Consider the following 23,350-nt stretch of genomic DNA (forward strand, 5'->3'; position numbering starts at 1 on the left):
GGCTCATCTTGAAGATATTACTAATTTCAACTCCAGTCTCGCAAACCAAACTGAAATCATCTCCACTAACAATTTATTTTAGTGACTCAGCCAAATTCCTTTGGCCTAGAGTTTCACAAATGAGGTATCACTTGATAAATCTAGGATGGGATAGTATAATTTTTTTCTCTGTTTTTTTTTTTTTTCTTTTTTGAGATGGAGTCTTGCTCTGTTGCCCAGGTAGAAGTGCAGTAGCGTGATCATGGCTCACTGCAGCCTCAAACTCCTGGGCTCAAGTGATCTTCCTCCCTCAGACTCTCGGATATCTGGGGCTACAGGTGCATGCCAACATACCCAGCTAATATTTTTGTATTTTTAGTAGAGATGGGGTTTCACCATGTTGCTCAGGCTGGTCTTGAACTCTTGGACTCAAGTAATCCACTGACCTAGGCCTTCCAAAGTGCTAGGTTACAGGTATAAGACACACCCAGCACCCATAGATATAATATTTTAATTAAAGTAAATAAACTTTAAAAAATAAAAGTAGATGAGCAAAAATCAAAGAAAAAATTGAAATTGATATCTAACAGAAATAAAACAACAAAAATGAAAGGTAAGACTTTTGGTAACTATACCAATGGGGAAATAGAAGCATTTAACAACATGGAATGGCTTAAGCAGAAGTACTAAAATACAAAATTCAGGGATAACAGAAAGTGACAGGTACACTGGAAGCCCTCATATTTTACCTTCTAATACACTGCAATGACTGCTTTAAAGTTTTTGTACTTCTAATTTCTCTGTCTTCCAAACCAACATTTTTATGGCTATCAAAGTATTCTTCCTGCAAGTTTATCTCCAATCCTATTTCTGTTCTGCACTATAAGCTTTTAAATTCTTGAGAACATCATTTAAGGGCAGCCATGATTTTATTTTTTGCCATAACTAGGACCATGGCCATTGTGCACCTTGTTTTTTGTCTATATCTAGGAGAGATTATTACCAGTTCCTAGGATCAGCTCGGACTTTTCCTCTGCTAGGTCGCTGTTCGTTATCTCTATTTGCACCTCATACTTCTCTCAGCTGAAATCTTACTCTTTTTCAGATTTCATCTTTTAAAAGAAATCTCTGCTTTCATTTTCACAAATCAATCTCTCCCTTATCTGTTTTTCATGGATCTCTTTATTATTCAGTTGTATAATAGACTCTTAAGATGGAAAATAACTCGTGACTGTTTAAATAAGTGGCTGCTTACTCATCTGTTTGTCTTTTGAGAGCTCTTTCAGGATTGAAACTGTCCATTTAATCTGTTTCCTCCCATTATCAGTCTTAACTTGGACACACTGCAGAAGTCAACAATTATTTATTGAATTAATAATTTACTTTTTGGCATCCTGAAATCATAGGAAATTAGAATAGACACTCTTAAATTATACACATGTTTCCTCCTAATTTAGACAAAAGAAGAGAGGCTTTATGGAATTAATTCTTATTAAGGAGTTTGGTGAAGTAATTTCTAGTTTTAACCATGTCAGTAACTGAATTTGTAATCTTGTGTTTATTATAGACCATAATATTATCATCCTACAGAAGGCAAAATTTAAAGGATTAGCTCAGAATTGTATATTAAATATATACAGTATACATCCACAAGAAATATACTTACAACATAGAAACAAAATGACCAAATGCCACTATTTTTTCTCCCCTTGCGAAAGATGAAGGAAATCACGTATGTCATGAAGATGAGGGAAAAGGAATAACCAACAGCACATGGGATCTAAAATCAACAGGAATGTGAAGCTTAGTTAAATATAAATGCAATCAAGGAAAACATTTAGGATTCAAAAGATTGTCATAGCCCAGGATTTTATAGTTCTTTAATTTATGACCATATAAATATTGATAGAAATGTTTCAAAATTTCAAATTAAATCACACAATGATATTGTGAATATTGTCACTTACTTGAATATTGTCACTTACTTGAATAATATGAATTATTGTAAGTAGCATGTCTTCGAAGTTCGAAATGTAGCTCATTAAATATATAAAAACGAAGACCAAGAAGTACAGGGAAACATCCACCAGCGCCTGCCCAAACCAGTAAGCAGATGGCGAGAGTCCGGAAATCCGTAGCTGGGATCGAGCTCTGTTCTAATTAGGAGACAACAAAGATACAAAGTTTGTGGCTTAAGAAAATGTGGATTATGCAAGGAACTATTCAAGCAAAATCTTTATTTGTAACAATTCTAGATTATGTCTACAAATGTAATCTGGACTAAGGGATGTGGATAGTTACAAACATAAATAACCAGTCTGCTGCTTTAATGAACTACATTGATGTTCATCACACACCTGGAAGAAATATGTAAAAGAAGACCTTAGAATGATCAAAGCATGAACACTGCAGCAAACAAAACAGTGATTTCATGACTTACAGGGGGGTAGGGGTGAATGGGATGGACAGTTTATTCCCTTAAACAACTACCTTCTCATCACAGTGATTCCTCTCTCTCTCTTTTCTCTCCTCCATATATATATATATATATATATATATATATATATATATATATGGATATATATACACACACGTATATGGATATATATATGGAGTGTGTATACATGTGTGTTTATTTTATATATACACATATATACACACATATATACACACTCCATATATATATACACACACACATATATAATTGCTTTATCCTTTAATTGGAATAAAAGAAATTGGGTTGTTCTGCCATAGTCCAAATTCAAATATTTATCACTGATTCAAATATTTATGTGTATCTACATAAATATAAATACATTTATAAATGTAAATGTATTTTACATTATTTGTCATTCCCTAAATAAACATACCAAATTACATGTTTTAAAACTACTTATGAAGTGATGTGGTTTTCAGTATAATCAATAGGTTTGTATATTAAACTATTCTAACAGTTGTGAATTTTTTTCTTTTTAAAAATACTTAAATTCATTTGTTGATGGGCTTTGATGAGCTAAATGATGCTCCTGCCTGAGACATAATTTGACCTAAAGATTCATATCAGAGCCTCACAACATCAGACACAGGTCTATGCAGGTAGTTGAATTGGTAAGGAATTGATGATTGACTAAACATATTAGAGGCAAGAGAAGAATTGAGGATGATTTTTGGATCTTTAGGAAATGACTGAGCATGTGGTGCTGCTATATATGGAGAAAGTAGCGAGGGGGGAATACATTCAAGTAGCTCTACGTTCAGTTCAGTTTTGGAAGCATGAAACTTGAGACATCTGTGCTGCTTACTGTGGAAATGCTGAGAAGGGAGTTTGTATCAACATTGGAGGTCAAATTAGATACAATTAGAGATCTGGGGTAGAGTCAGATCTGGGAGTGACTAGCTGGTAGAGGGGATTCAAAGCCATAGAGCTAGATGGGTTTGACTAAGACAGAATGGTATCTAACATGAGAAGACAGCCAACGGCCAATATCTCAGGACTTCCGAAATTTAAATATTCCATAGAGGAATGAGAATCTCCAAAGGAGACAAACAATGGACAGTCTTAGGATAAACATGGTGAAATTGTGGCATCACAAAAGCCAAAGTAAGTGTTCATGTTTCCCGCAGAGGAAGTTTTAAAGTTTGGATTATGTTAACACCAGAAAGACTTAGAGTTACATCAAACTAGTAAATAGAATTTCTTGAGATTCCTGCATGTTCCACATGAAAAGGGAACATTACATAAATCATACACTCTTTTTGTGGGCAATAGAGAGAGAGAAAAAATGAAACAGATGAAGATGACACAGTAGAGATGCTTACACAAGGTTTCATAGACTTTTCCCATAAAGTCACAAAAATGGGAGTTGGCCTGGGTTATTAATCATATAAATTCACTGCCTAAGATTGCCACTCAAAATCTGGCTCCACTGCAGAACTACTGAATTGGAATCATCTTTTAAACAAGACGCTAAGGTAATTTGTAAACACATTACAGATTTGTTTGGATTAATGAGTGTCTGTAAATAAACATTTGTAAGTTGTCAGTTCAATATTGAATTTTTCTCTTTATCTTTTCAAGATCTTGCATTTCTAAAAATATCATTTCCTTTTATTTCTTTTTTTATGTTTAAATTTTATTTAAAAATAAGAACATCATAATTCTTTTTTTAATTATTTATTTTTTTAATTTTTATTTTATTTATTTATTTATTTATTTATTTATTATTATTATACTTTAGGTTTTAGGGTACATGTGTGCAATGTGCAGGTTAGTTACATATGTATACATGTGCCATGCTGGTGCGCTGCACCCACTAACTCGTCATCTAGCATTAGGTATATCTCCCAATGCTATCCCTCCCCCCTCCCCCCACCCCACAACAGTCCCCAGAGTGTGATGTTCCCCTTCAATATCTTTTTAATTTTGGGGGGTATAATTCTCAAACAAGAAAAAGTACCCATATTAAGTATATAGTTGAATGAGGTCTGATGAATGCATATGTTTCTGTACCACAATCACAAGCAAGGTGTAGAACAACCCCTGAAGTTTCCCATGATCCTTTGCAGTCAATAGCCTTTACCACTGGTTACAAGTGACCCCCCACACCCCGAGCCTGCCTTCTGTCACTATAGATTAATTTTACCTTTCTAAGAATTTTACATAAATTAAATCATCCTAATTAAAAGTACCTAATTATTTGTGGTTATCATTCCCTCAGTGTAATGGTTCTGAGACTCACCTGTGTTGGTGCATTTATTAGTTGTTCCTTCTGTTATACTGCTGAATAGTATTCCATTGTATGGCTATATCAGAATTTGTTTATCAATTCACTGATACTTGGGGGGACACTTGGGTTGTTTCAAGTTGTTGGCTGTTATGATTAATGCTATTCAGAACATTAATGCTCAAGTGTTTATGTGGAAAGATGTTTTTTCTTCTTTTGAGTAAATACTTAGAAGAAGAATTGCTAGGTTATAACAATAAGCATATTTTTAACTTTATAAGAAACAGCCAAATTATTTTGCAAAGTGATTGTACAATTTACAATCCCACCCACAATGCATGAGAGTTCCGGTTTCTCCACATCCTCATAAACTCTTGATAGTGTTGGTCATTCTAACATTATTAGTTTTATTGAGTATGTAGAGCTCTCACTGAGGCTATTTTCCTGATTGCTCATGACATTAACCATCTTTTCATGGGAGTATTTTCCATCTGTACATCTTCTTTGGTAAAGTATATATACAAATACTTTGTCCATTTTAAAAATTAGGTTATCCTCTATTACAGAGGAATGAGAGTTCTTTACATATTCTTGATACAAATCTTTGTCACATATATAAGTGTAGTTAATATTTTTCTCCCAGCCTGTGGCTTGCCTTTTATTTTATTTTTAAATTAGTTAATTAATTTATTTTTTGAGATGGAGTCTCGGTCTCTTGCCCAGGCTGGAGTGCAGTGGCGCAATCTCAGCTCACTGCAACCTCAGCAGTCCAGGTTCAAGCGATTCTCCTGCCTCAGCCTCCTGAGTAGCTGAGATCACAGGCATGCACCACCACACCCATCTAATTTTTGTATTTTTAGTAGAGACGGGTTTTTGCCATGTTGGCCAGGCTGGTGTCAAACTCCTGATCTCAGGTGATCCGCCCACCTCGGTTTCCCAAAGTGCTGAGATTACAGGTGTGAGCCACCAAGCTCGGCCGCCTTTTATTTTTTATTGGTGTTTTACAAAGAGCAGAAGCTTTTAACTTTGATGAAGTTCAAGTTATCTTTTTTAAAATAGCATATGCTTCTTCTTCCCCATCTGAAAAATATTGCCTATCACAAGATCTGTGATTCATTACAAATTAATTTTGTGCATGTGACAGATGTTAAGAACATTTTTCTTTTCAGAATGATACCAACTTGTTCCACCACAATTTGTTGAAAAGTCTTATCTTACCCCCATTTAAGTTATTTGGTAATTTTATTGAAAATCAGTTGATATATGTGTGGGTTTATTTCTGAAATGTCTGTTTCTTTTAAAATATCTACATAATTATTCTTAATTAATACAACACATTCTTAATTACTACAAGTTTGTAGTGAGCCTTGAAGTCAGAAGCATATTTTCCAGCTTTGCTTTTTTTTTTCAGAGTTGGTTTGTCTATTCTAGCTTGTTGGAATATCCAGATAAAGTTCAGAATAATTCTCTATTACCTATTTATCTATATATTTCAACTTATAAAACTTTCTTTTATTTTTATAACTTAGAATTTATGTCTGAATTGGCTGTTCAATTAAGCATGTAGAAATATTCTTATGAAAAATCCTGTAAAATTATCTTCTGCTTTCAATTATGCAAAATAATGGAAGTTGCAGTTACTCATTATTACCTTATAATCATCGATGCTGCTCATGGCAATGTAAGGTGGGCAACTCGATGTTAAAACCAGCCAGAACATGACATATGCCAGGAATCCGATTGGATTGTCCTGTCCATTCTGAAAAACCCAAAGAATACAATGAACTGAATGATGAAATTTAAAGTTAATTTTCCAGAATACATTTTTTAAATTTTAGACTAAGTTTACATAATTCTGCCTTAGGTCCCTTTTGAGATTCCCAGACTCCTTCATTATCCTTCCAGTTTTGACACTTTACTTTTGGCTTTATACTCAAATTTACAGATAAGTGATTGAAAAGACGAATGCACTGATAACATTTGGAAAATAAGAAGAACAAGATTTTTCTCTTTTCTTGCCTTATGATTCTAAAATTTATTTTGGTGCTAAATAATAAATTATAATTCACAGTTGACACATTCAATTTCTTAGCTGATCTTTATCTCAAATGTGACAGCTTGACTCAAAAAATATCCGACATTTTATGGGTACAGTGATAATAAGTTAGTTTTTTAGGTACATCATGAGACCAGATAAATATTGGTTGAGGATGCAAAAGTAGAGATGAAGTACTAGAAGGGAGAGCAAAATCACCAAGAAAATCTTTGCCCTAGTTCCATCAGTTGTTACTCCTGTTTGTAAAAATCTTTAAGGATAAAAGATCACAAACTCTCTTGAAAGCCAGTCCCATGTTATTTTCATGATTCACATAGTTGCTTCTTTGATTAAACACGTTACTGAAGAAAGTTCTAACCAGAGCCTGGTGGTCTTCAGCTTGGTCACCAGAAAGACACTTGCTAACCATAGATGGTAAGGTTATAGCTTATTGTCTGGATGCTTCCAGAATGTCCTGAGTATTGGGTAGGGTCAATACTTAGTGGCCAATCTATTGACTTTGGGCAGGATAGAAGCAAGTTGTGAAAATCTGGGAAACTCTGACTTTGGGGGCAATGAGCAGGTAAAGTAGAATAGAGAACAAAATGAGTTTCTGGGGATATTGGTTAAAGTGACTGCACTGGGCACATAAATACAAAGTCAGCTGAGCTGGTTGGTATCTAATTCTAGTTGAAACAGGATATCTTGATAGATAGAAGTCTGAGGCAATTTTCCCAATTATTGTATACTGCTCTCAGAAACCAGAAAATTAAAAGGTCTTCACAGTCACAAAATGTTAATGAAGTGAACCATAGCATATATTCCAAAATTAATTAATACTTGCTGGGTCCCTAAAATCATTTACTTTAATGATTCAGTTTCTCGCACATCCTTAATGAAAGGAAGTTTTACTTCCTGAGTACACAGTGAGATATGGTGTGAGAAGGAAACTGCAGATCTTGCTGGACCATATGAAAATAATAATGGCAGCTGGGTGCAGTGACTCACACCTGTAATCCCAGCACTTTGGGAGGCCAACATCGGAAGATCTCTTGAGCCCTGGAGTTCGAGGTTACAGTGAGCTATGATCCCGCCACTGCACTCCGGCCGGGTGGCAGAGCGAGACCCTGACTCTAAAAATAAATTTAAAAGAATGACAGATACGTGATATATTTTATGTATACATGAGTATATGATTATTGGCCATATATATTATTATAAAACCCTAAAATGAGATGTAGATAATTTGATGACCCTAACACTCACTTATGTATTTAACATTAAGTTGTTTCATGTTTATCATGTTACAGGTTTTTTCCTACGTACAAAGTATTTATAAAGTGTTAAAAATACATGATCTATGTGCTCAAAGAACTCTCTGAAAGGGAGAAATGTATGTATTCAATAATTAAAAAGGAATCATTACAATAGTTATTCTGGTTCTAAACTTAAAGGGCTGTATACATTCCGATCACTTGGACCTTTGTTTAAGAATAGACTCCCTCCTTTCACCACCCCCATGAGGAAAAGTGGTTTGATTGGTCTGGAGTAGGCCAGGGGGATTAATATTTTTGACAAGAATCTGCAGTAATTCTAATGTAGACAGTCTGAAATTCTAGCCTGAACTTTGTCTTGAATTTCTTTTGTAAAATTTCTAAAAGTAATAATAAAGCCCTTCCCTTCATTTGTTCTTTCCTTCCTTCATTCCTTCCTTCCTTCCTTCCTTCATTCTTTCCTTCCTTTCTCCTCTGTTTCATTTGCTCACTATTCTTGTGCTGGTCACAGTGCTGTAAGATTTCATTTTTATTGCTTCATATTCTCTTTGAAAAATGTTTTGTTCGTTTTATTTTACTTTAAACAAATTGAAGCTCTGAAAAGGTATTGATTTTCCAAAGTCACAGAACTAGAATGAGTCCAAATGTTAATTTATTATGCAGTGGTTTACTCAATAAAAACAAGATTCCAGCACTTAAAAGGGTGATCTGGGAGATTCCTCATAGAGGAGAGTCAGGAATTGTAAGATTATATATATTTACCTCCAAAAATGTACTTCTTTCAGTTCGGATATGTACTGATGGTTTAACCATTCCAAGTAGCCCATTACTAACAACGTCCATAAGAACTGGGAAGCAATTCAATCTTTTGGCATTGCATGCTAACGAAAAGCTGTAATTCTAAAATATAACAAGTAGGATATAAGTTCTCAAATATCTTCATTTTGTTCTCTAAAAAAGTCAAAATTTGACGGTTTAATTTAAGAGGTTATGTTTTTTATATGGTGTTAAATAATCAAAATCAAAAGCCAAACACTGTGTAAGTAAAATCAAATACTCTATAAGTAAATCAAAACATGTATATAGTAAAACTAAATCAAGTATCTGATATTTAGGACACCAGATGTCTTGCTTGAGGCTAGAATCATATGTTCAGTGTTTATTGTTTAAGAACAAAACACAAGTTTTGGAATACATGTGTTATAAAATCCTTGAGGGGAAACATGAAATTTTTGAACTTACATATAGTTTTGATAGTAGGTATTCTACAGTATGTATTTCGCTAATAGTTTGTGCCAGTAGACAATGATGGATATATGAATTATTTATGCCAGTGAATACAATTCACTAAGTAATAAATGAAAACAGTATTTGCTTTTCATTTTTATTTCTTAAGTTGGAAGCCTGAGTATACTGATATTATGTTAGCTTTTCACATTTTTCAGAAAGATTATTAGAGACCTGCATACCTTTACATTACCACAGACCGTGATGGCTCCATTATAAGATGGGTCATCTGTGCCATTTCTAGTTCCAAATGCATCCACTTCTAAAGCTATGTTCTGGTGCTCCACAGAATGTATGAAGTCATCAATGCTTGCCCCTAAGGTGTAGTTAAAGATATTAGGTATCATAAAACTAAAAAAATTAATGTCAAGTTGTGTAGTCAAATTACAGTTAATGTCATTATGTGATGCAGTAATACAGACTGTCAAGATATTTTCTACATAACATACATAACATCTATTATTTCTCATGGAATTCCTTCATGATATTTTTATTTGCTTATGATTATTATTAATGTAAAAGATTTTTTTAGTTCCAAATGTCTTTCAAAATAGATTTCTTTTTAGAATCTTGCAATGAATGGCCATAACCAATAAGGCTTTAATGATACTGATAACTTCTATTGATTAACCACCAAATTTGCTAAAAGTCATTTTACCACTGCTAGATTATTAATTAATTTTCAAAATTTTCTTGATACAGGAAGACAACATGTAGACTAGCAATGTGAGGAGCTCTGTAGACCTTCTCCCCAGAAAAACAGTCATAACTTATAAAAATTCCTAAAAAACCAACAAATTAAAATGTTTTGAAATTGTTCTAAGAGCATACAGAAAATGATGACACATTTATTTAATAAAATGTATTAAATCTCAGTAAGAACACTGAGAAATTGTGGCATTTGAGCCACAGCCTGATCCCTCTGCTCCCCACTTCCTTCCCAGATCTGTGTAATAGAAGCTTCACTCTGAAAGGCTGTAGGCAAGAACAGGGATCCTTATTCCCCAAGCCCAGTTCAGGGCTATAGTATCTTCATGGGAGGGGCTTCCCATCAACTTTTCTCATTTCCACACATCTGTGTTGCAGAAGATCAACACCAGGCAAGAGTGGCTAAGAGATCTGGAGTTCTCTTCCTCCACCCATTCCCTGATCCTAAGATGGAAGCTCTACCCTAGGAATAAGAGGCCAAAAACACCGGGACACAATCATCCTTGTCCCATCTCACGTGTAGGGCAGAGTTTCCATGACAGGAGAGGCAAGCTGAGAAGACCAGAGGCCACCACCCCTGCCAAGTACCCTGCTTACAAATCAGGGGCTCCACACCAAGAGAATCAGGCATGATCCATGCTTCCAGCTCTGAAGTAATAGTGAGATTCTTGTTTCAGGAGCAGCGGCAAGCTATAAGAACAGTATGTGCTGAAACTCTCCCTAAATAAACTGACTTTAGTTGAAACAGAGTTTGGGGAAGTTCAGGCCTAAGAGTGCACTAAAAACCATCAAGATTTTGTTGGTAAGCAATTGACAGGAGATTGCAATTCCCTCGGTTGAACCATACACCAGCTAAAAGTTTACTAGAGAGAGCAGCAAAACAGAGAGTTAAGAAGAGCCCTTCTGTGGGGAGACCAAACCTCAATAACTGGCCTCAAAGACTTTTCCTACAAACAAGACCATATTTATAGTAGTGCTCCCTTATCCATGGTTTCACTTTCTGCAGTTTTAGTTACTTTTAGTCCACTGCAACTTTAAAATACAAAGTGAAAAATTCCAGAAATAAACATTGTATAAGTTTTAAATTGCATGGTATTCTGAACAGATGGATGAAATCTCGTATCGTCCACTCTGTCCTGTGCAGGATATGAATCCTTGTCTTCTGTGTCCACACTGCATATGCTACCTACTCATTAGTCACTTAGTAGCCACCTCCGTTATCAGATCGACTGTCAAGACATCACAGTGCTTGCGTTCAGTTAACCCTTATTTTACTTAATAGTGGCCCCAAAGCACAAGAGGAGTAATGCTGGCAATTTGGATATGTCAAAGAGAAGCCATATATTGCTTCCTTTAAGTGGAAAGGTGAAAGTTATTGACTTAATAAGGAAAGGAAAAAAAAATTGTATGCTGAGGTTGTTAAGATCTACTCTGAAAGCAAATCTCTTCTGTAAATTGTGAAGAAGAAAAAAGAAACTCATGCTAGTCTTGCTGTTGCACCTCAAACTGTAAAAGTTATAGCCATAGTGCATGATAAGTGCTTAGTTAAGATGGAAAAGGCGATACATTTGTGGATAAAAAACATGAACAGAAACATGTTCTCATGGATGGCCATTAGGTTTTGTACTATCTGTGGTTTCAGGCATCTGCTGGGGATCTTGTAATGTTTCAGATGAGAGGGAATTACTTTAATTGGATCAAACTGTGGAGCAATTTATGCATATGGGCATTTTTTAAAACAATAGGCCAATCAGCTTCCTACTCGTGGTGCCTAACAACTGAATGTGATACCAGTAGAGTTAGTCAGTTTAATGGAGAGATCAGGGAAAGAGACAAAGAAAGGTCTGCTAAATCTATTGTCATCTCAGGGGAACAATGCACATGGCCAAAGTTATGCCTCTGAAGAATGGCATCAGAGTTGTATAAAGCAGGGGAAATGAATAAACAATAATAACAAGCTTCAAGACAAGTTGGCGATCATTATCCAAAGTTGTTACAATCTATTACTTTAAATATCCAGTTTTCAACCAATTATGAGACATGCTAAAAAATAAGAAAGTGTCACCCTTACACAGGAAAAAAAGTAGGCAACAAGAACTGCCTTTGGAAGGCTGAGGTAGCAAACTTAAAAAACAAAGACTTCAAGGCAGGTATTGTAAGTATGCTCAAAGAACTAAAAGAAAGCATGTTTAGAGAAGTGAAGAAAGGTATGATGACAATGTCTCATCAAATAGGTTATACCAATAAAAAGTTATTTTAAGTAATAAAGAACCAAATGGAAATTCTGGAGTTGAAAGTACAATAACTGAAATGAAAAATTCACTGAAGGAGCTCAACAGGTAGATTTGAATGATCAGCAGAAAGAATTAGCAGACCTGAAGATACATTAAATGGGATTATGTAACCTGAAGAACAACAACAATAAAAAAACAGAACCTCAGAAAAATGTGGGACATTATTAATCACATTATTTCATATGCAATGGAAGTACCAGAAGGAGAGGAGAGAGATAAAGGAAGAGAAAAACAACCACTGAAGAAATAATGACTGAAAACTTACCAAATTTAATTAAAAACTTTATACATCCAAGAAGTTCAACCAACTCCACGTAGGATGTATGCAAAGAGATCCAAACCCAGACACATCAGAGTAAAAATGGTGAGGACAAAGGCAAGGAGAATGTTTCCTTAGTGATGTGTAAGGAAACACCAATAAGAACCCAGCTGATTTCTCATCAGAAACAAAGAAAGCCAGAACACAGTAAAATGACATATTCAAAGTACTGAAAAAAATTCAGCCAAGTATCTTATACTTAGCAAAACTAGCTTTCAAAGATGAAGGCGGTAATAGGTATGATGTACACTATTTGAGTGATGGTTACACCAAAAGCCCAGACTTCACCGCTACACAATATATCCATGTAGCAAAACTGTACTTTTATCCTGTAAATCTATAAAAATAAAAATAATAAAGAATAAAAACTGAAGGTAGAATAGAACTTTTTTTCCAAGATAAACAAAAATGAAGAATTTGTTACTAGCAGACTTGCCTTATAAGAAATACTTAAAACTGAAAGCAAATAACCCCAGATGGCAATTTGAATCCAAGTGAAAAGGCCAAAGAGGATCAGCAAACACAACTATGTACTTATAATCGGTAGTATAATGCATATTTTTCCCTCTCTTGTATTAACTCATTTTAAAAGCAATTGTATAATGCAGTATGTATATAATTTTATTGTTGAGGCTGTAAAATATAGACATGTAAAATATTTGAAAACATTGGCACAAAGGAGGCAGGTGGAGGCCTAGCTGTGTCGGAGTAAGGACATCACATAAGACGATAACATGAATTCACAGGAACAAATGAAGAGAACAAGAAATGGTAAATACAAATTTCAATGAGCTACAGACTCTTTCCTCTTATATAGCTGTATTCACTCTTCCCCATTTTGATGTTATTATCACACATATCACATCTATATGTTTTTAAACCAGCAATACATTGGTACAATTATTACTCAATATGATTTCATATCTTTTAAAGAAGCTGAGAGAAGAAAGGAGAGTAAGTACATATTTGTAGACTTTGTTACATTAATCTTTAATCTATGTTAACTTTAAGTAGATTAAAATAAGTTAAGATGTATATTCTAGGCTCAAAAACAACCACCAAGAACATAATTCAAAAATATAATAAAAAATCATTAAAATAATTAAATCATTAAACTAGAAGATATTCAATGCCAAAGAAAACAGTAAAGAAGAAATAGAGGAACAAAAAAGACATGAGACATTCAGGAAACAAACAATAAACTGGCAGATATATATCCTACATTATTAGTAAAAATATGATTTGTGAATAAAATAATACACTCAAAAGGCATAGATTGTTAGATTGTATTTAAAAACACTATCCAACTATACGCTGTTATAGGAGACACATATCAAATTAAATTTACAGGAGACACATATTAAATTTCATTGATACAAATAGATTGAAAGCAGAAGGTGGAACAATACGTCATGCAAGATAAGACCATGGGAAAACTGGAGTGGCTCTTCTAATATCAGACAAAATAGATGAAAACAAAAAATGTTACTAGAAATAATGAGACATTTTCTAATGACACAAGGGTCAAAACAAGGTCAAAACAGCAGGAAGTTATAACATCTATAAACATATATGCACCTAACAGAGACTCAAAATACAAAATAGCACTGAAAAGTGAAATATACAAATTTTCACCCACAACAGCAGAATGCACATTCTTCTCAAGTGCACAAGGAACATTCTCCAAGATGAGCTAAGGACAAGGATATCAAACAAGCCTCAACATATCAAAAAAGGTTGAAATGTTATAAACTATGATCTCTGACCACAGGGGATGAATTTAGAATTCAACAACAAAAACTTAGAAAATCACAAATTTTTGGAAACTAAATAGTCCACTCCTAAATAACCAATGAGTCAGAAAAGAAATCACAAGGGAAATTCGAAAATATTTTGAGATAAATGAAAGTTAAAACATGATATACCGAAACTTACGCTATGCAGCGAAAGCATAGCTTAGAGGGAATTTTATAGCTGTAAACACCTATGTTAAATAAAAGAAGAAAAATCTCAAACCAGTAAGTGAAACTTCTGTGTTAAGATACTGAAAAGAGAGGAACAAGCTAAACACAAGGCAGACAGAAAGAAATGAAACCAAGAATATCGGTTTGGAGATGAGTGACATAGACAACAGAAAAACAATAGAGACAATTAAGCTAGTAGTTGGTACTTTGAAAGCATCAACAAAATTGATGAACCCTTTGCTAGGATGACCAAGAAAAATAAAATAACATGAAAATTACTAAGATCAGGAACAAAAAGAGGGCATGAATACCAGTCTTACAGATTAAAAGGATTAAAATGGAATATGTTTGTATAACAACAAATTAGATAATATAGTATAATGGAAAAATTCCTAGAAAGACAGAAACTATTAAACTGATACAAGAAGAAATATAAAATGTAAGGAGACCTGTAACAATTAAGAGATCAAATTGCTAATTACAAAACTTCACATAAAGAAAATCCCTCACCCAGATAGCTACACTAGTACATTTCTACCTAATAAACAAAAATTGTCAATCCTTCACAAAGTCTCAAAAAAAAAAAAAAAAAAGGAAGTGCAGGGAACATTTGCCAACTTATTATATGCAGCAAGTATTACCCTGATATCTAAAGACATTAGCATAAAATAAAACTGCAGACCAATATCCCTCATGAATACAGATGGAAAACATTATCAAGAAAACCCTAGAGGACCAAATCCGGGAGAAAATGGAAAGGATTATACACCATGACCAAGTAGAATTTATCCTATAAATGCAAGGTTGGTTTAATGTCTGAAAATAATATGGTATAAAACCCACATGATCATCTCAGTAGACACAGAGAAAACATTTGACAAATCCAACATCTGCCCATAATGAAAACACTAAAAAATAAAAACCAGAAAAAGACATGTCACAGCCTTCTTGCATTTAGAAACACTAGATGACACTTCAGCACTAGTCTTTGTGTCATTTTAAACAGCAAAATCACCACAAAAAAAACACAAAAATGTGAAAAATGTGGCATGAAATAGATTGCAAAAGGCATTTGTTTATAGTATGAGAGCTAAAACAAGAAAGCAGGGTCATTTTGTTCAATCTCAGTTGAAAATGTGTACATCAGGTGACTAAAAATGTTCACTTCTCTGAGCATATCTGTAAATATCATGAAATGCAACAGATATGTAATTGGGGGTTACCAATAAATTTCAGTGAATAGGCAAATTCTTAGATACAGAATCTGAATATGAGGACCTACTGTATCTGATAAAAGAATTTTATCTAGAATATAGATATAACACTTAGAACTCAATTAAAAATACAATCCATTTTTTCAAAAGAAAACAGACATTTCTACCAAGAAGATGTACAATTGATGAGTTATCACACGAAAAGATGCTCAACATTACTGGCCAATAGCACAATACAAATCAAAATCATAAGATACCACTTGACATACACTATGATGCATGTAATAGAAAAAACAAAAAATAAGTGTTGTCAAGCGAATGTAGAAACTGGAATCCTCAAAAATTGCTGATGTGGGGCTGGGCGCAGTGGCTCACGCCTGTAATCCCAACACTTTGGGAGGCCAAGGCAGGAGGATCACGAGGTCAAGAGATCGAGACCATCCTGGCCAACATGGTGAAACCCCGTCTCTACCAAAAATACAAAAAAATTAGCTGGGTGTGGTGGCAAGCTCCTGTAGTCCCAGCTACTTGGTAGGCTGAGGCAGGAGAATTCCTTGAATCTGGGAGGCTGAGGTTGCAGTGAGCCAAAATTGTGCCACTGGTCACCAGCCTGGTGACAGAGCGAGATTCCATCTCAAAAACAAAATGAAACAAAAAAACCACAAAAATTTCTGGTGTGAATATAAAGTGGTACAGTCACTTTGAAAAACAGTTTGGCAGGTCCTTCAAAGGGTAAACATAGTTACCACATGATCCAACAATTCTACTTTTAGGATTACACCCCAGAGAAATGAAAACATATGTTCAAACAAATACTTGTACATGAACATTCATAGCAGCATTTTTCATAATATCCAATTACTGGGAAAAGATATATCCATCTGCTAATGAATGATAAATAAATTGTGGTATAACCATCAATAAAACATTACTCAATAAAAATGAAGTATTAATACATAGATAAATGCTACAACATAGATCAACTTTGAAAACATGCTAAGTGAAAGAAGTCAGTCACCAAATATCACACATTGTATGAGTCCAGTGCTATTACATGTTCAGAGTAGACAGATCAATAGAAACAGAATGTAAATTTGTGATTGCTTAGGAGTTGGGGGACGGACTACATGGGAGTAATTGCTATTCGGTATGGGGTTTCTTTATGGGGTGATGAAAAAATTCTAAAATGGATTGTAGTGATGGCTTCACAATTCTGTGAATATACTAAAAACCATGGAATTGTGCATTTTAAAAGGATAAATTGTATGGCATGTGAAGCATATCTTAATGAACCTCTTAAAAATGCTATTTTGATACAAACTCTTTCATTTCGCAAGTTGCCACCAGATGTTTCTCCTTTAGAAAATACTTTACCTAATTCCTGCTTCTTTGGGGGCCTGTATTTATTATCTTTAAGTTTCATAAATTGATTTTTAACACATGCTGAATAAGTGAAAAGCTATTTTCTTTCTCATGATTGTGTTTTCTAAGCACTGCTCTGAATAGTAAATTTATTTGGAAACCAAGTATCCACCATTTTACCTGTTTTATTGATGATCAGTAATTGAGTGAGAGGGTCATGTGGTTGTTGTCCAGGAGCAAGGAAATACAAATGAGGAGAAAGTTCCCAGGTGTAACTGTTTTGATATATTTTCACCATGGTATACTCCACAATAAGAGGGCAAAATCCAGCCATTAGAATTAATAGCCTACACAAAAGAAAATTGCCAACATGAATGCAATGTCATTTCCTGATCTAATACTCTCTGAGCAGTTTGTAATGTAATGGGATAAAGAAATTATAAAAATTAAACACACAATTAACTGTCACATTTCTTGAGTATTTTGTCCTTTTGCTACCTCCAAATTCAAGATGATAAACCGTAGATTTGTCCTTTGTTCATTTCTCCTGTTGCTTTTTGGCCATTGGATATCCCATAAAATTTCATGCGATATTTGTCCTCCAAGATGTCAAGATTCTGCCTCTCTCCTGTGCTTCCACTGTGATGCTTTCTCTTTCTGCTGCCTAATTCATCATATCTTTGTGGTTTTTTGCGTGCCTTTATACCTTAGATTTGCTTTTTAACGCATTGACTTAAAAAAAAAAAGAACAAACCTATGGCAACTCTGATACTTACAGTGCTAAAAGAGCTTTTCTTTCATGCTTTAACTTTAACAAGCGAACCCTTGCAATTGCGCGGATTTGCTGTCGCCAGAGAGCCACACCACCTATTGTCTTTCTCATCTTGTTAAGTGAAGAGAGGACTTGTTCCATCTCAACAAGCCTTTCAGTGTCATCAGCTTTTTCCACTTGTACTTCTCCCAAAATAGCAATGTCTGCAAAACATAAAATAAGCAACTCATATGTACTTTATTGAGCTTACTATCGGGATTGGCTCTGCTAAGGATATCATGATTAGACTCTTCCGTGTTACTATAGGTATAATGTGGTTTTGCTGGTTACTGCCTTAAAATACAGAAATAGAAGAAATATTTATTTCTTGAACAAAAGGGATAGAAAGGAGACCTTAGGTAATTTGGATACAGACAATACATTACAGAGGTCAAGATAAATAGGCGAGGTCATCACAGTGCTTAGGAATGACTTGGAAAGTCAGTAAAGGAAACATATCTTACATGTTCAATTAAGCTACAAATTGACATGCTCTGAACAGGGAGTAAACTGTAAATGGCAAGCTACAAACTGGGAGTTAGTTATAAATTGTTACTGCAGCGATTTCAAAACTATTCACTTTTGAGTAGTTTCTGAGACTGCATTCTTTTGTGTGTTCTCTATAATCTCTGGATACCCAGGATGCTGTCCATTGTATAATGCGAAAATAAGCCTAATATGAAACCTCAAAAAGCACACACCTGTAAATGTGTAAGTACAATGACAGGACACAAAACACACTGTGAATGAAGATATAAGGATCTTAAGATAGTGGTCAAAAGTCTATTAAAAAAATTAGCTGGGCGTGGTGGCGGGCACCTGTAGTCCCAGCTACTCGGGAGGCTGAGAAAGGAGAATGGCGTGAACCCGGGAGGCAGAGCTTGCAGTGAGCCGAGATCATGCCACTGCACTCCAGCCTGGGTGACAGAGGGAGACTCTGCCTCAAAATAACAATAATAATAATAATAATAATAATCATAATAATTCAGGGATATTCTGCTTCTCGTTAGTTGCAAGAGACTGTCACCTGTCTTACCAAGGGAATAAATATTAGTTATTTTTAATCCATCAGATGGGCGAGAGCAAAAAGAAAGCTAAAAAAACTAACATGTATAAAGGAAGGAAACATTTCTAGGGGGAGAAGATTCCTGTGGAAGCTTTCATCTTTAGGGACACGGCAGAAAAAGAAAAAAGGAGAAAACCACCATAGGTAGGCAAAAAGAAAGCAGCCCAGATTAAACAAATTCTATGATTATATGTGGGCTGATATAACTGACTAGAATCATGTGGTACCTTAGTCACAAAACGAGTTTACAGCGTCTACCAACTTTTTTTCATGGAGCCTTTCCTAAGTGCATAGGAACAGTACAGCAGTAGCTGGGGGCAGATACTCAGAAAAATGGAGAGAGAAACACAAGAAGCTGCATAGTGTCTTGAGCAAGACATCATCAAGGTTCATGGGTCTTTCCTTTTGTGTAATACATTAGTCCACTAGGGTCCAGTCACTGAATGAGAGAGTGGAGAGATTTATACTAACAAATAAATAAACAAAAAGTGATGACAGGCTGAAAATCAGCGAGATATTTGATAGTAGGGCTATAGAGAAATATATAGAATTTGTCCAGTGCTATAATTCAAAGTCATGTCTAAGGGAAAGACCTGATTCTACCTTCAAAACATTCGAAGCTGGGAGTGGACTGAATCTAATAAAACCTTTGCAAAAGCCCAGGCACTTGCCAAGTACAAATTAGATCAGTTCTGCCATCTACATCAGTAGTCTGACAGAGGAAGAGTCATGCCATTTTCTGGCTATTGTTTACCTCAGTGTTCCTGTTTTGTTAAAGTAACATCCATGATAAAATACAAGCAGGGAAATATAACCCATAGGGAAGAGGAAAAAAAATCAGACTCAGTTACTGATAACGGTCATCAGTCACATGGTCCACATGTTAGAATTAAAATACACAAGTTTAAAAATAACTATGATAAATATGTTATAAGATCTACTGGAAAATATGGACAATATTGGGAGCAGATGAGAAATAGTAAAGAATTGAAACTCTAAAAAAGAACAAATTAAAACGTTAGAATGAAAAAGTGCAGTATCAGAAATAGAGAGTATATTACGTTCAGCTTCAGAACAGTCTGAACACAAGAGAATAAGTTATTTGTGACCTTGAAAATAGGTAGATAGATATTGTCCAATTTCTAACATAAAGGAAAAAAAAGAAAAATCTGACACCAGAGAATCTGAGATCTGTGGAACAGTACAGTATGTCTAATTAAGACTTTATTCTTTATTGCTGGCCTACAGGAATTTAATAGTTTCATTTTAAAGTATTGTTTGGGGTTCTTAAGTGTTTTAGATCTGTGGGTTCACGTTTTATATTAATTTATGATTTAGAATAAATGTTTTATCTGAAATTGCCCTTAGAAGCCTAGGGCTAATGTGAGTGCAGTGAGCCTTGGATGTAGAAAAATGGATTATTTTTAACTACAAAGCAATGTTGACAGGGATGCGTTTCATTTTTACGCAAGCTTGTCTAAGAAGAGCCTTAATCATGAACCCTACATTTTGTAATCACATCTTTGGAACACTGTGTTCTTGAAATATGTGCTTTCACATAATAATTTTCATGCATTTTATTTACCCGACTCATTAATTGTAGATTTTCCTTCTAGCTTCAGGAATACTTCATTCAAAGTTGTCATGGAAACACCATAATTCTCAATTCCTAGGTCAGGATAGCTATCAAGATCCTTGTAAAGTTCTAAAGAATACATACACAGCAGTGAATTAAAACAAGAATCACAAGTGACCTGAAGACAATTTTTCAAACTAATAAGCACAAATCTATGAAATTATACTTGTGATATGTCAAAGACATTTGAAAATTAACATTTCATAATAGATCATCTTATTCTGCAAATTCTATATATTATTTTCTATTTTAAATCATGTGTTACAACCCAAATATTACTTTATCAAACATTAATTTATATTCATTTGCATTTCTATTAAAGTTTAATCTAGTTTTTTCTGACTTCCTTTTAAAATTTAATTAATTGTGAAACTCTGGGTTTTTCAACTCTAAGCCTAATTAATTGAAAAGTCTTTTCTAGAGAGCAGATATAAATGGGAGCCATTTATGCTCTAACTAACAAAAGGAAAGGAAATAATTTTTTGAGAATTAATTGGATGGTGCAGAATCTTCTGTAGTTTAGAAAATATTTGTTAAAGAGATGACATAGAATATAAACCATTTAAAAATTTTCTGTTTCTCACAGTGAAAGAAAAAATTCACAAGACCTAACAGGCAGAGAATATGGAACTGAATCAGGGAATTTTCCCAGAATTGTGACAGTGATTATTCGCTCTAGCAATTTTATATCAATTCATTCTTTAGTTCATTCACCAAAATATACTTATGCATCCATCATTGTTCATGAAGCAATGAACAGTTTCCCTGCCTGCATGGATTTGAATTATAGTGGTTAAATCAAGCTTAAATAAAAACCTAATTCTAATACTAGGGTGATTACAGAAGTCCTGAGGCTTTGATCTGGAGCTCCTGCTTGGGCAAAAGGATAAGTTAAAAGCTTTTTGTCTTGACTACAATACCACATACAGAAAGGTAGAAAATAAGGAAGATTTAAGCTAATAATGAGTATTATGCGTCATTCTTCATTCTATCTAAAAGTCTACAAATTTTCTTTAAATTATAATTACTGTTAAAAAGTACTAATTAGAATTTGCTTAACACTTTACCTGATGATTCTAAGGAATGCTTGTGTTGTCACCATAAAATGTGTATTTGAATGAATGTATATGTCTTTGTTAACCACATATACAGCAAAGTTAATTGTTTCAACCACTAATGTGGGCCCTCATAGTGCCCCATTGTTAAGGAACAAGTTCCCTGAACAACAAACACAATTAGTAAACTTTTATGCGTTAGCCTGAAAAACCCAAAGTTATTGCAAAAGTCTCACCGAGACAGACAGCCACATCACAGGGCTGTTTAATGTAGTGCGTAAGCCAGAGGTTTTCAACCATTTGGGTTTGTGTACATTTATGAATACTGGAATATTATGTTACACACTACTAGGGAAGAAGGACTAAAAGGAGCCCTCTAAAATGCCCAGGCATTACAATACAACTATTAGAATATAATTCTATTTCCCACTATACAGAAAATAATTCCATTATTGTACTATTCTTTTGATTATGTTTCAGTACCTGAGCATACTGTAAGACCTTGATAAATGTTAGTTGTAATGATAATAATTATGATGATGATGACTATTATTTACATATTTTATTTCACAGTGTTCATGTACATTACCTGGAAATTTATTTGTTCTTTCTAAGGGTAATGTATAAACAAGTTTTCCTTCGCTTTTGGCTGATAATTTTGCATCAGGGATGTGCTGTTTAACAAGTGATGTTATGTTTTCCTCAACACATATTTCATTTAACTGCAAGCTGGCATTCAGAAAAAAAAGACATATGTTATTTGACATAGTCTCCAATAGCAAGAAAATAATTAACTAGTCTCTATAGGACAAAGAAAATCAATTAAAATCTAATGCCAGAAATAGGTCAGACAAACACGAAATAAGAGGACAAAAACTCAAGAAATAAGAGGACAAAAACCCAACCAAATCATATAAATGTGATGGACAAAAGAAAAGAATGAGCTAATGAGAGTTACTGGTGAGGTTACTCAGGGGTAGTGCCCAGAGAAGTTTGATATTGATTCAAGCTCCTGAAGTCAGGGTGGTCACAGACTGGAAAATACCAGGGTTGCAATACAGCAAAGGTCAGGACTATGCAAAATGGATAACGTTGCAGACGAATGTTCAGTTTTAAGCTGACTAAATAGAATTGTTGTATTGCTTCAAAAGAACAAGAGACTTGTGATAAGTATAGATGCCAAACAGTTTCAGTTATTCAACTTAGTCATCCAATGCAAATTTACTAAGTTCTTTTTTTTTTTTTTTTTAATACATTAGCCTAGGCCTACACAAGTTCAGGATCATCCATATCACTGTCTTCCACCTCCACATCTTGTCCTTCTGGAACATCTTTAGGTAAAAAACATGCATGGAGCTGTCATCTCCTAAGATTACAATGCCTTCTTTTGGAAGGACCTGCCCGAAGGACTTCCTGAGGCTGTTTTACAGTTAATTTTTTTCTTTTTTTTAAATTTATTATTATTATTATTATTATTATACTTTAGATTTTATGGTACATGTGTGCAATGTGCAGGTAAGTTACATATGTATACATGTGCCATGCTGGTGCGCTGCACCCACTAACTCGTCATCTAGCATTAGGTATATCTCCCAGTGCTATCCCTCCCCCCTCCCCCCACC

The 23,350-nt window shown here is 34.4% G+C and overlaps 1 protein-coding gene across 3 annotated transcripts in view; it reads right to left on the minus strand.

Annotated features, from left to right (window-relative positions):
- The window catches only part of ABCA8 (ATP binding cassette subfamily A member 8), an 88,141-nt gene that overhangs the window by 17,933 nt on the left and 46,858 nt on the right, over positions 1 to 23,350 (minus strand). For all 3 annotated transcript variants that reach the window (XM_024234770.3, XM_054537317.2, XM_054537318.2), the window contains 9 exons: positions 22,318 to 22,457; positions 20,623 to 20,742; positions 17,937 to 18,135; positions 17,341 to 17,507; positions 9,482 to 9,615; positions 8,775 to 8,912; positions 6,355 to 6,462; positions 1,965 to 2,135; positions 1,646 to 1,759 (listed from right to left, as the gene is read on the minus strand). In XM_024234770.3, the coding sequence (XP_024090538.2) occupies positions 1,646 to 1,759; positions 1,965 to 2,135; positions 6,355 to 6,462; positions 8,775 to 8,912; positions 9,482 to 9,615; positions 17,341 to 17,507; positions 17,937 to 18,135; positions 20,623 to 20,742; positions 22,318 to 22,457 (1,291 nt within the window). The remainder of the gene's footprint in view (positions 1 to 1,645; positions 1,760 to 1,964; positions 2,136 to 6,354; positions 6,463 to 8,774; positions 8,913 to 9,481; positions 9,616 to 17,340; positions 17,508 to 17,936; positions 18,136 to 20,622; positions 20,743 to 22,317; positions 22,458 to 23,350) is intronic.

Source organism: Pongo abelii, chromosome 19, assembly GCF_028885655.2.
Source record: "Pongo abelii isolate AG06213 chromosome 19, NHGRI_mPonAbe1-v2.0_pri, whole genome shotgun sequence".
NCBI classification, from domain to species: domain Eukaryota; kingdom Metazoa; phylum Chordata; class Mammalia; order Primates; family Hominidae; genus Pongo; species Pongo abelii.